Raw genomic sequence first — 15,640 nt, 5'->3', positions numbered from 1 at the left:
AAATTAATGGCAATTAACAAGTAGCACACAAATTTGGACTCTAATGATTTTCCTAATCAATATTCAATCCAATGCAAGATGTGATACAATATAGTGAATGACCAAATATCAAATAATCAAGAATTGCACAAAACAGAATTTCAAGCAACACACTGCACACAGATTTTTCAACTCAGATTTTACCTATCAAATGATGTCAAAATGCAACGAAATTTTATATGCAATGTCAAAACACCTTAATAAACACTATATCAAAATTTCAGATCAAAATTCAAAGTTTAAGGCAGTCTGCTAATCTCGGACAGATTAGGGTTTTGAAAATCCTGCAGTTTGAAACAAGTAGTAAATATAAACAAGTAAACAAAGAAATCAACACAGCGATTTATAGTAGTTCGGAGACCCTTCTCCTACGTCTACTACCTAGATTCACCAACCTAGCATTTTCCCAACTCCACTAAGGTGTGGTTTTAAGAGACCCACAAAACTCCTTACACCAAGGGTTTCTAAGAACTCCCTCAAACTTCAATGTTTACAATTTCCCCTAACAAAGGGAATTTCTCAATGGGATTTTCAGCCAAGGTTCTCACAGGTTACCTCAAAGGTATTTGGTGTGGAACTCTCAAGATTACAGCAACACTCTCAAAGATAGGATTTTAAGAACAAGAGAGGTTTAGATTGTAAGTAAACAAAGCCTAAAGGATATAGGAACTTCCCTTTTACAAAAGCAAGAGTAGTGAGAAGTCCTTGATTGTAGAGGCTTGTATTGGAGAAGATTGTTGTAGCAAATAGCAAGAAAGCTTGATGATTGATGAACTTGATAGCAAGAGGTTTCTCTCAAGGATAATTTTCAATTTGCTTCTCCAAGTTGGAATGAAAGGGAAGATCCTCTTTTAAAGGCAATTCTCTCCTATGCTTGCAGCCATTGGATCAAACTTCAAGAGTTGATCTCTACCATCCATTGCAGCTCCTAATCTTGCTCATTGATGATTTGAGCAAACAAATCTCCACCATAGAGCATATAGACGTTGGAAGCTTGAGAGAAGTCAAGTTGTACCTTTCTTCCATAAGTGTTGTCACAAGCACAACCCTTTGATCAATGTACGTCTTCAAATCTTGACCATTCAAACTCTCTTTAATTCTCAACCATGGATGTAAATTGTACTATGCCATCTTGTCCCTTCATTTTGAATCAAAGACTTCAAAAGTGATCCCTTAGTCAAGGATCTTGTTTGATTGCACCAACCTAACTTTCTTGGTAGCACATGTCTTGAGTGAAAATGTCAAGGATCTTGTTTGATTGCACCAATCCTAACTTTCTTGGTAGCACATGTCTTGAGTGAAAATGTCAAGGATCTTGTTTGATTGCACCAATCTAACTTTCTTGGTAGCACATGTCTTGAGTGAAAATGTCAAACAAGAATATATCACTAATGATAGAGAGGACAAGGTTTGTCCCACATGTTTGAAAAGAGTTGTATCTCCATGAAGACCACAACCAATAGCCTCAATGTTTGATTCATTCAACTTGATTAAATGCCTTAGTGGAAAGTTGGCAAATATAGGATTTTTCATTGTTTCCTAGAGCTCCAAGCTCATTCTTAGAAACAGGACTTCGACCACTCTTGAACATACTAAATTCTGAGCCATATGAGACCACAATGATGATTAACCTACAAGGAAATAGGAGATAGAACTCCCCAATTGCATGTAAGCTCAAAGAGCTTCATATAGAGCGCATAGGTTAATTACATTAGAAAAACAACCCATAAAATTCATATTACTGGATGATAAATCATTTTATATGTATTAGAATGTCCATGTAAAATTTCATAACAATCGGAAATCGTTTGGTCACTCAACCAAGCAATTAGATCACTAATAGTAAAACCGATAAATTCTAAGTGTAAATTCAAAATCATTTTGCAAACTCAGTGTAAATGACCTTTTCTCTTGAACTTTACTAAATCAAATATGTTCATAGTGATGAAACTAAGATGCACACGAAATTGCATTTAAATCGGAGTTCATTTGGTTCACCACGTTCACAAAGAACACATATGCACAAAATTAGGTAAAACCTAGTTTTGGCGGAATTTAAGCATATAACCAAATATATATGTGATGCACTTAATTTCTCATGAATATAGTCCTAGAACATATATTAAACCTTCTTGTGCATGTGGTTCAAGTTTCAAGTCATTTGGACCTAAGTTGGTTAAGATATGATAATTGGAAAATTGATGCTCTAACTTAGTTCATGTATGTTTGTTTTCAAAACTTAATTTCCAGCACTATCTCAAAAATATATAGTCATTTAAATTCAATTCATATAAATCAAATATTGCTTTAATGTTTCATTATCATTTATAATTGATTTAATATCATCAAAATTAGACATATAGGACCATAGGTCCAACATTATTACCATAGGATTGGGGGACCTACTCCAAGCCATAGGATTGGGGGACCTACTCCATGCAAGATAGAATTACTTTTCCATGACTTTAACTCTACATATGATCTAGAAGCTCCGTTAACTACAGATAGGATATTTTGCTCTTTAAGGCCATACGTCCTAACTGTATTTAGATTTTTCTATATTTTGAATATTTTTGCGCATTTGGTATATTTTGTTTATCTGATCTGAGGCTTGCGTGATCTCAGTGTGCCTCCGGGTCTATTGGGGTCATGTGCCGGTCACGTGCCTTATTTGGGTTGTGACACTTCCGCCATGATAGTGTGTCATCTTTGGAGACAAACCTGGAAAATCTTTCTGTGGCTTTTGCCAAACAGATGACGATCATCACGAATTCTTTGGAATCGCAATCCGCTAGCATCGATCTGATTCGCGAAGAACTATCGAAGCAAAAGGATCAAGATTCTACACCCGCTGAAGAAGATGATCACTTTGAGTTAGGGCATATTCGTTTTGTCCGACGATTTGATGAACCTGAGCATCGATGTTCACAAACCAAGGCCTCCTAGCAATGTGTCGATTTTCCAAAGTATATTGAAGGTGTATATATATATATTTCCTACCATGGAACATCAGAGTATCAAAAGGTAGTAGTTGTTTCATTTAATTTGGATAATGAAGTATTACAATGGTTTGGATGGATGAATTGCTTACAAACTACACCTAGCTACATGGGAGGGATTTACACGTGCTTTCTGTAAAGACTTTCGTTCATCTGAATTTGAGGATTTTACCCTTTTGGTATTATGAAGAACAAGCTAGCAATGATGTTGAGTTTCTTTTGAGGGCCCATTTATAAGCACATGCATTATTCTTACTCTCCAAGTGAAGAACCTGGACCTTTCAATCACTAGTTTGCAACAAGTTTGCAATTGCATGAAAACCATAATTTTCGTCAGCAACAGCATCTGTGACACCTAATAAATGGCCGCAATTGAATTGAAAATTGGTTGATATAACTTCGTGAGCCCATCCATATATTATTGCTTTCTTTCTCATGAAACGACATTCTTCTGCTTTTTATTGACGGGGGAACATAAGTTGACAAACAACTATGTCTATATGGTGCAATTGGAGAATTTTCAACTAGTACATATTCAAAAGCAGATGGATTTCTTCGAGTTAACGTATCAACCTTTTTCTTTGAGAACGGTCTACCGCGTATTTGTTTCTTTACCTCAGACTCTACAAGTGAATTGATTGAAGGATTGATAATTTCAAGTAGTTTCCTTAACGATCCAATTTTACCTGATCGAGACTTCCTTTTAAGTCTAGCTTCCTCCAATAAGAATCGACACACGAAAGCGGAATTGGAAGACATTTCAGAATGTAAACTGATATCTCATGCGCACATGGTAAACCTTGTATGCATCGGATTCTACGACCACAAGTTTATGCATCAATGCCAACGTTGTCAGTATGTCGCAACTCATTTAAAATGTGATATAATCTTGCAGATGAAACAAAACTTATAAGTTATTTGAATCTCTTATTTGAAATCATGTTGCACCACATTGATACTTTTTTCAAAGAAACCTTTATGTCAGAAGATTGTCTCTCCAGTAGGTTATGAATGAATGATCATACAAACTCAAAATTTTCCTGTGAATTTCCCATGTACCTTTTCAACTTTGAATGTTGACTCTCAGCTCGATTAGTCGTCTTATTTCCAAAGTGCATGCATTTATCAGATTTGGAAGCAATAAATTTCTCATTGTAAGTGTCAAGTCATGCCTTCTTTATATAATTGATACATGTGGGATACTGGTGAAATAATCCTTCAATTGTTCAAATCTATGAGCATATTCTTCGAGAGATTCAAAGTCAACCAATTCATGCCACTTCGAGTAAAATCCAACCCACGTCTTTTTGTCTTCAAATTATTTCTTGTAACTAGTAAGAACATTCTGTTGGACCAAAGGTCCTACATTTTAATTTTGATGATTCAATATTATTGTGTTATTTGATTACATGCACTATGTAATGAATTTAAGATTGAATTTGAAATTGGTTTTTATTGATAAGGTTTAAACCTACTTGTGAACTCACTGATCATTTTTATATCAAATGAATTCGGATTAATCTGAAATTTGGTAGAGACATTATTTACATCATAATAAACATTTTTCATGAAGACATGACTAAGAAATGTTGACTTCTTCTTACTCAAAATCGTTGCCCAAATATCTGTTTGAAATTGCTACGAAATGTTATTATTCAATTGATTTATGTGACTTATTATATGACTATATGATATTTATTTGAGCTGGAAACTTACATACACATTAGCCTATCTATGCAAAGATATTTGGAGAGAGAGTTGGCTGGCATTTGATTTCAAATAAAGAAAGACTTACCATATTTGATTGAAGCCATTAAGCCATGAATTATGGAGAAGGAAATCAAATCAAGGAGTTCTCTTTTTGACTTCCCAAAATCACAATAAATTGAGAAGATCTTGCAGCTGATTCTTCTATGAATAAAGAAGGGGAAAATTCAAGGATGTTTTCAAAATTGGAGGGAAGACTTTGACATTTGAAGTTGATTATGTTACAAGTGCAAAATTCAAAGCTGAATACATAGTTTGACGTGTCAAATTAATGCGTCTAATTGAGAGAAAATCATGGAGCTTTTTATACAAGTCAAAAGAAGTTGGTTCTATCACATGTTCCGAAGACTTTTACAAGGCAAAATCTCATAATTGAAAGAGAAGAATCAAGACATTATTGCTGACTTTATGGATGATTATCTCAAGAGCTAAAATCGTGGGAACATGATTTTTATTGGCCTATATAAGCAGCTCCTTAGCACAAGAGAAAACACACAAGAAAGAGTTAGAATTATCAAAGCTACTTGCTCTCAATTTCTCACCCAAGCTCATATAATATTCTTCTATCTTACTTCACCGTTTGCTTAGTGCAAACACAGGTGTGAAGAACTAAATCTTCATTGTTCATCTTCACCGATTGCTATTGCAATTCCAGGTGTGAAGAATCTTCTCTTCTTGTGAGCTCTTCTAAACTCAAATCCGATTTTCTATTCGTGAGCCTCACTTTAAAATCTCTTGAGAGTTCCTTCTAGTTTGTTGAGTGCAAACACTGAGTGAGTGAATCATTGAGCCTATCTTTGTAAAACCCAAACCGGGTACTATATTTGTGAGATTTTGGAAGAGTTAGGGTAATTTTGAAACCCTTGTGTAAGAGTTTTGTGGAGCTCTTGAAAAGCCACACCTTAGTGGAGGTTTGAAAATCCTAGGTGGTGAACCTAGGTAGTAGACGTAGGAGAAGGGTCTCCGAACTACTATAAATTACTTGTGTGTTCTTTACTTGCTTTACTTTTACAGCTTTCATTAACTCTTCTAATTTAACATAACTTGTTTTATTTTATTTACTTTACATTATTGTTTATTCTGTTCATATTGCTATTGTTCTGTAAAATTGCAAGTTAAGTACTTTCTAGTGCTTATCTTGTTAGAAGCTTTGCTTCAATTAGTTCCTATTGTGCAATTTATTCATATTGCTCATATAGGTTCATTTGTGTGCAACTATACTTTGCCATTAATTAAATTCATAGGATTTTGCATCTAGACACATTATACACTTAAGTTACAAGTTTGCTTGGAAATAAATTAGGGAAATTGTATTAGTAAGACTCACTTTGTGTGCTTGGTGTGGTGCTTGATTTGCGAAATTGATATAAGGGGATTCCTATTCGGAATTTGGGGACACAATTCACCCCCCCCTCTTGTGTAACCTAGGTCCATCAATACATTCTTCCCAAATATGCCAACAATTTCAAACAAAGGCATACGAAATATGTTGGTCTTATAGGTTGAGTCCATAATCAAAACGAAAAGAAAGGCACGTAGCAAATCTAGCGAACGAGGATGAAGAAAAAATAACTCTTGAAGTTCAATCGACTCATTATCACTTTTATGCCACCATATGTAGTCATGTTGGCTAATCTCAACCATAAGTTGTTGTAGTTGAGATCTCCCAGCTTTTTCTGCAACCCAATATCTTTGACGAGCATTGTAAATTGTCTTCAACGTCGACAGATTTTGTGGATCCTTCTCCTTTAACGTAGACAATATATCACGAGGTTGAACCAGGCTTTTAGACATATCTACCAATATACTAGTTTCTTCTTGTGATAATCTACCAACATATGAATGTCCCTCCATATAGTTTGTAGCAGGATGATCATGAACTCTACAAGTAACCCTTAACATTAAGTCATGCCTAGTTTTCAACTTCATTCCTTTTAAACAGAGTGGACAATTGCATTTTTTATTGCTTGTCAATTTCGATGAAGGTTTACTGAATCGATATTCTCCACTTCGCTCACATTGCATAAGCAATTTAGGTTGTCTATCTAATCCACCCTGCCATGAACTAAAAATAGTTAAAACAAATCTGAGAGCTTGTCCAGTAGATCGCACCCATTCAATCAAGTTTTCATGGCAAATAAATACTTGGATAGAATAGAAATGTTAATATGCATTATATTACTATTTTTATAAACTATAAATTAAAAAATTTTATCAACAACATACTGTATTTGTATTAAATTGATCTGTGTAATAGACTTTTAATTGATTATTCCTTTCTAAAGGGTTGTTAATTTCGTGTTTTTTTTGTAAACGAACCATCCTAAAAAATAAAATACATAGGCATGAATTACAAGGATTATCATCAAGAAAATTCATATGTAATTTATAAACAAATTAATATTACCTCACTTGAACCACTTAATAAACGAGCATTACAATTAACAATCATTACAAGGACTAGCTGCAATAACTTTCGCCATGTTATCTCCACATTAAAAAAATTGAATATTTCTCTTCCAATTTGACTTCTCCGACACTCGAGAGGGCTTGAACTCCACCCCCGACGACTCCAATCATTCCTTTTGATACCAATTCTTTTGCTCGAATGATCTTGAATCGAGAAAAGAACACACGAATACATGATAACTACCCAGCCAAGACGTAGCTCGACTAGGTCGAGTGAGATCAAGTGAAAGATGAAGAGGAGACCACACAACAGAATAAATACACAACGGTGTTGTTGCCACCCTCAAAAACATAGACGGTCAGTGACAACGCAGCTGAAAGCACTTCTTCGGTCAAGAATCAACTACCTCTGATATCATGAAATAATTATAGATCCTAAAATCTGCAATCAACTTATAATTGAGGCCTATGAAAATCATGCAAAATCAAAGGTAGGGTCGACCGTGAAGCTAGGTCACCGGTGTGGTGCCGACCGAAGGAGCTCCGACGGTCAAGTCAATCAACGGTGGGAAATATTTTTGTGAGAGAAGTGAATGGCCTTTAGAGAGAGAGATATCAGGTAGTTGAGAGAGTAAATGAGGAGGGGTCCTCCTTTATTTATAGTGTTTCAAGGCACATGGTCAGCACTTGTTTGAACGGGCTTCTTAGTCGGGCCATGGTTGGGCTTGTGGCCCAATTTGGGACTTATTTGGCATTATAAGTCTTGGGCCTTTAGACGCCTATTCTTGCACACATTCCTGACATCGGCCTTGGGCTTCGCTTGGACTTGGGCCAAATATGCCTTCGAATGCATATTTGGATCGATCTAACCAGGGCATCGATGGGCCTTTCAACATATGTTCAAATATTTCGGGTTGAACGATTTTTGGCCTATACAATAATTTGGAATGTAGTAGGAAAAGTGAGCAATGACCAGGAATCAAGAGATTCATTCGTTACAGCATATACAAGCACCATTGAGATTTCAAAATACAGGGTAGACAGAGTAACAGGCATTACAAGTAATGATTATTACATAAAGACAAATGGATCGCGCAAAAAGTTTCCAATGAATAGGATGCCGATGCTCTCCGTGATTGTAATCATCTCGTGGCCATCAGTAACAGTTCAAGATCTAAAGGAGAAAAAAATAAGAAAACCCAACAGGAACATGGTGCTTCAAAAAGAGTCAAAGACAGTGACGTTCTTGAGCTTGGTTTTTGTTTGATTAGAGTTTAGAGTTTAGGGAGCAAAAAGATCTGAGAAGAAGAAAATGAAATTTGGAATAGTTGAGAGACAAAAATACCCTTTTCTGGAGAAAAGAAGAAAAAAACTCCACCACATTCGAATGGTCACGTGGCTTTGCTTTGTCGTATCGTGTGCACTTGGACTTCTCCGTTTAGTTCTCAGTTCGTCCCTGTGCACAAATATGCCAGGAAAACGCATAAACCAGATTCAGGCTCTGCACGGCTAACTTCCCGACTCCACACCGTTTAAATTGGTGAGTTCTTAAACCAAATTTGAGTGGATTCATTAGAGTGCTCAATTATTTTTGTTAAACGTTTATGTTTGTGTTTATGAGAAACCCATTTGGGTGAAGTGTTTAACTGTTGAAGTGCTTTCTGCATCGTGGTTGCATTGAATGTGTTTGACAAAATGATTCATTGATTGATAGAGTCGGAATATGAGCCTTCAATTCAATATTCATGTAATGTGACTATGGGAGCCGTATTTGACAAACGCAATTGTTTGAATCAGTTAAAATAATCTTTGAAGTGGCACTGATGTGCTTACGAAGTACAAAAACATTTTTCAATTCACGAAGCAATTCGATAATTTAGAAGTCTGTGGAACCGCCAATCAAGGCCTTAACTTGAATGTCTATAGTTGATGAGGCAAAGCAGTTTGAGATGTTGAAAACATTTATTTGTTAGTTGTGTACACTTCTTTTATGAAAAGTGACTAAATGTGTTATCTTCATTATGGCTAGTACGTTATTAGTTTATGCTCGGTACTATGAATCAAGATGTAAGTCTGTTCTCCAGTGCCTATCAGTAACAGTGAAAGTGATCCTCTTTGTCAGAGATCCAGGTTTTCTTCTGACCTCCTATGCTTTTGTTAATTGTTAGGACTGCTGCTGCTTGACCAAGAGTCTTTCCATTAGCGTCTGCTATCCATATCTTGCAAAAAGGGTTTTTTCAACATGGAGATAGGCATTAGAAGGTGAGAATTATTGACGATCATTACCGTGTGTGTATGTGTTTATATACTTGTATTTTATCAATTACTCGTTTGTTGTCACCATTTTTGTCCATTAGAAAAGCACTTAGTGGTGGTGGAAGTTGTTATTACCAATGAACAGTCAACTAAATCACTCATTGCAATACCAATATGCAGAATTTGGTTCCTCCTTATCTCTCCCCTTCCTTCTCTTTTCCCCTTGAATCTTCTTCGTTGCTTTTAGCATCTGATTAGGTACTTTCTCATGACCCCTCTCGCTCTCTTTTTTTCGTGTTTTGGACTTGTTAGGTTTGGTCTTGACAAAAAAGTTCCACAGTTTTCATGGAATTCACAAATCTTGGATTGGACAGCTATTCATAAACTTCCATTTACAGTTAGTGCCCAAAATTGCCGGACTAATTATCCAAACCTTACTCACTCGCGTCTTGCTTCAACCGGGAAGGATAGACCGAGCCACATATTCCCAATAACAGACTCCTTGCCTGTTGATATGGAGCAATCTTCATCGCTGCAGTCAGAAGATTATTCGGATGATGATGCATCTAATTCTAAGGACTCGCCGGCAGAGCTTCTTGCTCAACCATTGAGCAGTGATGAGGTGAATTAAAATTGTGTTCTTATAGTTTTCTCTTTGCAGGCTATATAGAAAATACATGGTCTCTTTTATCTTCGTTTTGCCACTTTTGCAAATTTATGGCACCTCTGCTCTGCAGTCAGTGAACAAACTTCTGGTATTTTGTGTCATTGACTTTGTTTCCTTTTGTTTTTATTAATTAGTCATCTTTCTCTTTTTATTTTTTTTTCTTTTTTTGACATGGGATATGGGGCTTATGCTTCTACGTCATTCTGAAAACAAATTTGTATATGTGTCTCTGTAAGAATCATATATTTATAATTTAAATCTGGTCACTCTCAACATTTTTGTTAGACGAATAGACGTTTTAAGTACTTGTTACCAGATACATTTCTGGAGTTCACAGTCATGTATTGGTTTTTCAAGAGGGTCTGTATCTTGCTCAAAGAGATTTTATCATGGAGATAAACAACGAGGGAAAAAAAGGGATCCATTTGTTGACTTCCATCATTAGCACCATATTTTAAATTTAAGGTAGGAGTCGGAGATGTGTAGCTTAGATCAAGGATGACATATTGTTGGGTTTATTTATAGAGGACTGAAAAATGTTTGGGGTAGAAGAAGGTGTAGCGAAAGTAATTGTGCTTGGACTTCAGAGATGAATAAATGTCTTCACTGTTATACGTGAGATGTGCTTTAAATTCTGCAAATAGGAAGAGCATGTATTGAGCTTTCTTCTGCCACATTGCAGTCATGGCGGACCTTTAAACAAGAATTGTTGCAAAAGCTTTTTTTTCTCTCGAATTGAACTTGATATATTAATTATGTCAAATGATTAAGTGGGCTTTCTTTTCCACTGTTAAACTAGGATTATTTACCATCATCATCAAGGTTGTTTTGATGGCAAGCATGCCCATCCTCCTTTTACCTCTAAAAATTTCAAGTAGGACTGCATAAACACGCGTAGAATATATGTTTTTTTTGTTTCCTTTTATAGATGACATTATTTAAGCATTTCTTTTATCTTCTTTTTTGTGAAGTTCACATCTTATTCTTCAGTTTATCTGGCTCTTACTTTCATTCTCTTTTTTACTTTTTATTTATCATCATTAACTTTGTTGTTTGATAACTTGATCATTAATCTTTGTTTTCTCTTCCCTACACTAGAAGCGAAAGGGAAATGGTTCCTCGAATTATTCTTGTAGCTAGAGCTATATGTACTGCATCCATGTGAACAGATTTTATCACTTGCTAGGTGCCACAAATTTTTTTCAACTAGTTGTGCTCATGTCGTCGGCCAGAATTAACTTGATAAATTGAGTGTGGCATTATGAAGTTTGTTGTGGGAGGGGCTGTGGAGATGATAGTTACTTTACATGTGTCATATTTAGCTCAAGTACATTATTCTCCTGATTTTATGTATTGGCAAAATAAATGGTATATTACATGCATTTTTGCCCCGTTTATTTCCCTCGTTTCTAATACTTCCTCTTAGAGTTATGCTTCGCTTGATCACTCTGCTGACCTAATTAATGATCATTCACTAGAGGTGGGGTGGAAAAGACACTCATACCTAGCTATTTTGATGCTGTGACCTGAGATTAACTACGACTGCCAAACAATGCGGCATCATTAACTGTCAGATTATTCTGATAATATCAGATAAATTGTTGTCGATGCAAGAATTTAAATATATTCCTGGATAAATTTTGTGCTTATTTTCATCAGCATTGGTACTTGCCGTATTTCCTAATTGTTTGACAGTTGAAGACGCTGCTGGTTGATTCTGAAAGAGCGAGGTTGGTAAGCAAATTAAGTGAAGCCAATCAACAAAATCGTATCCTCAAACGCCAGGTTTGTATGCATTGACATTTATAATTTATTTATTGTTTTATTTTCTTTTCCTTCATAAAAACAGCTGTGTATAGTTTAACCCTTTTTGTTAGAACACTTACTTCCTATAAGAAATATTTTGTCTGGTTATTGCCCTGAAATTTTTGAAAATAAAGTTTCCATTAAGTTGGCTCTATCAATGATGTGTACTTGTCTCAGCGATGTTGCAAGTGTTAAATATATTTAATTATATTGATGCTAACTGAATGATTAGTGCCTAGTTTCAAATATTTTTCCTTTTGTCGAATGTGCACATGAATTCTCTTGTTCAAGTAGTTTAGGCTATTAGAGCCAAGTTTGGGTTTCCAAACCTCCTTGTAGTAATATACTTTAATTGTATGATTTTAATAGTTAAAGATATCATCTTCATGGTCGCTCTTATTTCTCTGTTCTCATAGCTTACCCTTTTGAGTAGTTATGCGTCACAATTTTCTTTTCTTTCAAAGTAATGATAAAAGTCTATGATTAATGATAGAATGCAGCTTGATATAATGCTGAAATTTGCCTCAACTTCTAACAGGGTTAATAAGCTCAGTTTTTCATATTCAAACAACAGACTTTCGAATCCAAGTTATTTACGAGGATTTTTCTCCTGGAAAAGGCGCTTGAACTAACATCCTGTTTATCCATGTTCCCAACAGCTGCAGGACCAGGAGGCGACTTTGGTTAACTTTAAAAGTGAACTTGCTGTGATGGAACTTGAAGTTCAGGTAATTGCCTACTCTCTCTCTCTCTCCAGCATCAATATCTTTTTCTAATGTAATAATACATTCTTTCTGGCCTCATCATACTTACTCTAAATTAGTGAAGAATGTATCAATATTTGCTTTGTCCCTGATTCTCCAGAAATATCAACATTTCGCCTTCCATGTTTGTCTAATTTTCTTAAAAAATAAATAATTACGTTGGATCTTGTCCTGACTTTGAAGGACCATTTGTGATGTTACGGATCGTTTGACATTTTTTTATCCCTGAAAGTAGGGACTATGCTTAATTTATTCCTTGAACTTCGTAATTGTTCAATCAAGTCTCTAAATCTTACGGAGATGGTGATTCTATGCAAAATTAAACATTGTGAAGTCGCAAATAATACGGATTCTCGATCATTTTCACTAAAACAATGATTGATTTGACTGGCATTATGTTAAAGCGACATGGAAAAACTGTAGCCATTTTAGCAACTTGCTAGAGCCTCCTCTGTCCTCTCTAGAGAAAGCCGTCTCCATCTCTCCCTTGAACGTATCTTCATGGGTTCTTTCATTCTTGGGGAGCTCTGTTAATGCTTTTGTCGTTTGCATCTTATAATAGAGTGACATTTTCAACGTCGAAGTTTTTTGCATTTGTATCAAATGAGCAGGCTTTAGCCACACTGGCTGAGGAAATAGCTAAAGGTAGCATTCCAGAAGGTTCAAGGAAGATAAACGGGAAATACATTCAATCTCACCTTCTTTCACGCCTAGGAGGTAGGCCAATTTTCTTTTTCCAACTTTTGCGAATTTTATCATAACGAATAAATGCAACATATGTCTAAGAAATTAACTTATTTATAGAGTCTAACCTGCTTTCTGTTAATTAATGAGATTTTTTTCTGCCTGACAAACAATCATTTGTTTTTGTAAAGTTCTACATGAGAAATTGGAAGAGCAGATAAAGGATGTGGAGGCTGCACGGTCCAAGGGTGTTAAGTTATTCTGGAGTGGAATGGCAGAGGTAAGCTTGCAACATATTTGCTTCATGTACCTCAATCTTTCTTTTCTATACACATGCAAAATGGAGTCATCCTAAATAGAAATACATGGCATGAATCGCGGAAACGAATACGTAGACTCGTGCAGTCGAACCTAAACTTTTGGGGTGACTCGCTGATTTTCGATAAAGGCTCATTTAATGATGATGATACATTCTTAAATGACTTTATATCATTCTTTCATACGATGTATTCTGGCATAATTTTTGTACTGGTATTCATGTACAGAGTGTACAAGTGATGGGTTCCTTCGACGGTTGGAGTCAAGGGGAGTACTTATCTCCAGAATATGATGGTTCATTCACCAAGTTCTCCACAACATTGATGCTTAGACCTGGAAGGTATCAACTATCAATCTATTGAGTTTCTTATTCTCCTAATTTCATCTCTTTCTCATCATTCTTAATTAGTTTTCATGTGTTGAAAGGTATGAAATCAAGTTCTTGGTAGACGGAGAGTGGCAACTGTCTCCAGAATTCCCCACTGTTGGTGAAGGATTAACAGAGAATAACTTTATCATAGTTGAGTAACTCCAGGTTTCATTTCCCATATCGTTATATGTTGAGCAGATCTGTGTATAATTCTCTACTTTCCTGGACTACCTTCTCTGATATTTTACTCTTATCAGATTAATTTTTTTCCCTTTCGTCTGGTGAATAGTAATCCGGGGAAGCTTTATTTTCCCTTTTTTTATGACGAGAAAATCATAAAAGCTGTGTCTTTAGTGGATCAAATCTTTGTTATTTTCTCAACATTCCAAACTAAAATTCACTAATGGAAGCATCATTACATCACATTACAATACATGTAGGATATTTGATATTTGATATGCATGTATGTGTGTGTATATATGCATAGATAGTTTCACTCAAGTGAAGAGTCTATCTTGTGTACTGACCGGAAGAAGACAAGAAGGTCGTCAGGATCATTAGCTGCTCCTACAACCTCCTCCTTGTTATTATCTTCACCTCTAGAAGTAGTAGTAGTAGTAGTAGTAGTGATGACAGATTCACGTATGATATTCTTAGCCATTGGATCGAGACCGGTTTCTTTATTATCATGATCCTTGATCATCTTGCCATCTCTCTCATCTTTCTCCACCTGCTCTCTTCTCTCCTTGTGAGCTTCCATTCTCCCCTCTCACCCTGTTTTTGAGATAAAGAAGTTGATATCTAATAGTTTTAAAAATCATACCATACTGGCGGTCAAACCGTCAACATGGATGACAACCGTGCTTATTAAAGCTTGCATGACGTGGCAACACAGACGTACATGCGACATGCGGCGTGGTGACACGTACATACATGCGTGGCAACCCTTGCTTGATTCAAGGTTCATAATTATCCTCATATAAAAAAAAGGAAAAAAAAAACACACGCACACACACTCACGAAAGCCATTATTGATTCATGTCAACAGTCAATATGAGAGTTGTAGTTGACCAAACCTCCACTTCCTTGCAAAGGGAACACCGACTCAAACTAATTCTTCTCTGAAATGATTGCAAGGCTTTTTCCAATAGTGGAGGAGTGTATAAAGTTACACTCGTACTTGTCATCGAAATGGAACTCACACTCACTAGTCACTGCCAACATTAATCAATTATTTGGGAAAAAGTTGTTTACTAATTCATTGAACAGATACTGACACCCAACCCAATGGGTGACTGCTACTGTAGGAGTATTAGATTGGCTAAAAGGAAAACAGGAGGTTGCCATGTTGAAAAGCATCTACTTATCATTGTTTGCCATCAACGCTAATTCAATGATTATGGGGTCAATCAAAGTCTTTCACACCAAGCTTACCATGATTATTATCCCACACTTTACTAGTTTACTTCACACACACACGACTACATTGTAGGAATGTAGTAACATTATGTGAGAATTTTATGTACGTGCGAGTCTCATAGTTCAAGTTTAGACCCATATC

At 35.8% G+C, this 15,640-nt stretch overlaps 1 protein-coding gene across 2 annotated transcripts; it reads left to right on the top strand.

Moving 5' to 3' along the window:
• Positions 1-8,599: 8,599 nt before the first annotated feature.
• LOC120013956 (protein PTST, chloroplastic) lies at positions 8,600-14,451 on the top strand. 2 transcript variants are annotated; one of them, XM_038865945.1, is made up of 9 exons: positions 8,600-8,754; positions 9,383-9,476; positions 9,783-10,092; positions 11,833-11,922; positions 12,603-12,671; positions 13,319-13,424; positions 13,583-13,671; positions 13,937-14,049; positions 14,136-14,451. In XM_038865945.1, the coding sequence occupies exons 2-9, from the start codon at positions 9,457-9,459 to the stop codon at positions 14,236-14,238; spliced, it is 900 nt and encodes a 299-aa protein (XP_038721873.1). In that variant the 5' UTR covers positions 8,600-8,754; positions 9,383-9,456; the 3' UTR covers positions 14,239-14,451. The 2 variants fall into 2 exon arrangements, with proteins under 2 accessions (XP_038721873.1, XP_038721874.1); XM_038865946.1 differs by having other exon boundaries at positions 8,645-8,754; positions 9,869-10,092.
• Positions 14,452-15,640: the final 1,189 nt, after the last annotated feature.

Source organism: Tripterygium wilfordii, chromosome 13, assembly GCF_013401445.1.
Source record: "Tripterygium wilfordii isolate XIE 37 chromosome 13, ASM1340144v1, whole genome shotgun sequence".
Classification (NCBI taxonomy): domain Eukaryota; kingdom Viridiplantae; phylum Streptophyta; class Magnoliopsida; order Celastrales; family Celastraceae; genus Tripterygium; species Tripterygium wilfordii.
The sequence above is the reverse complement of the archived record's forward strand: the minus strand, read 5'-3'. Positions and strand labels throughout refer to the sequence as shown.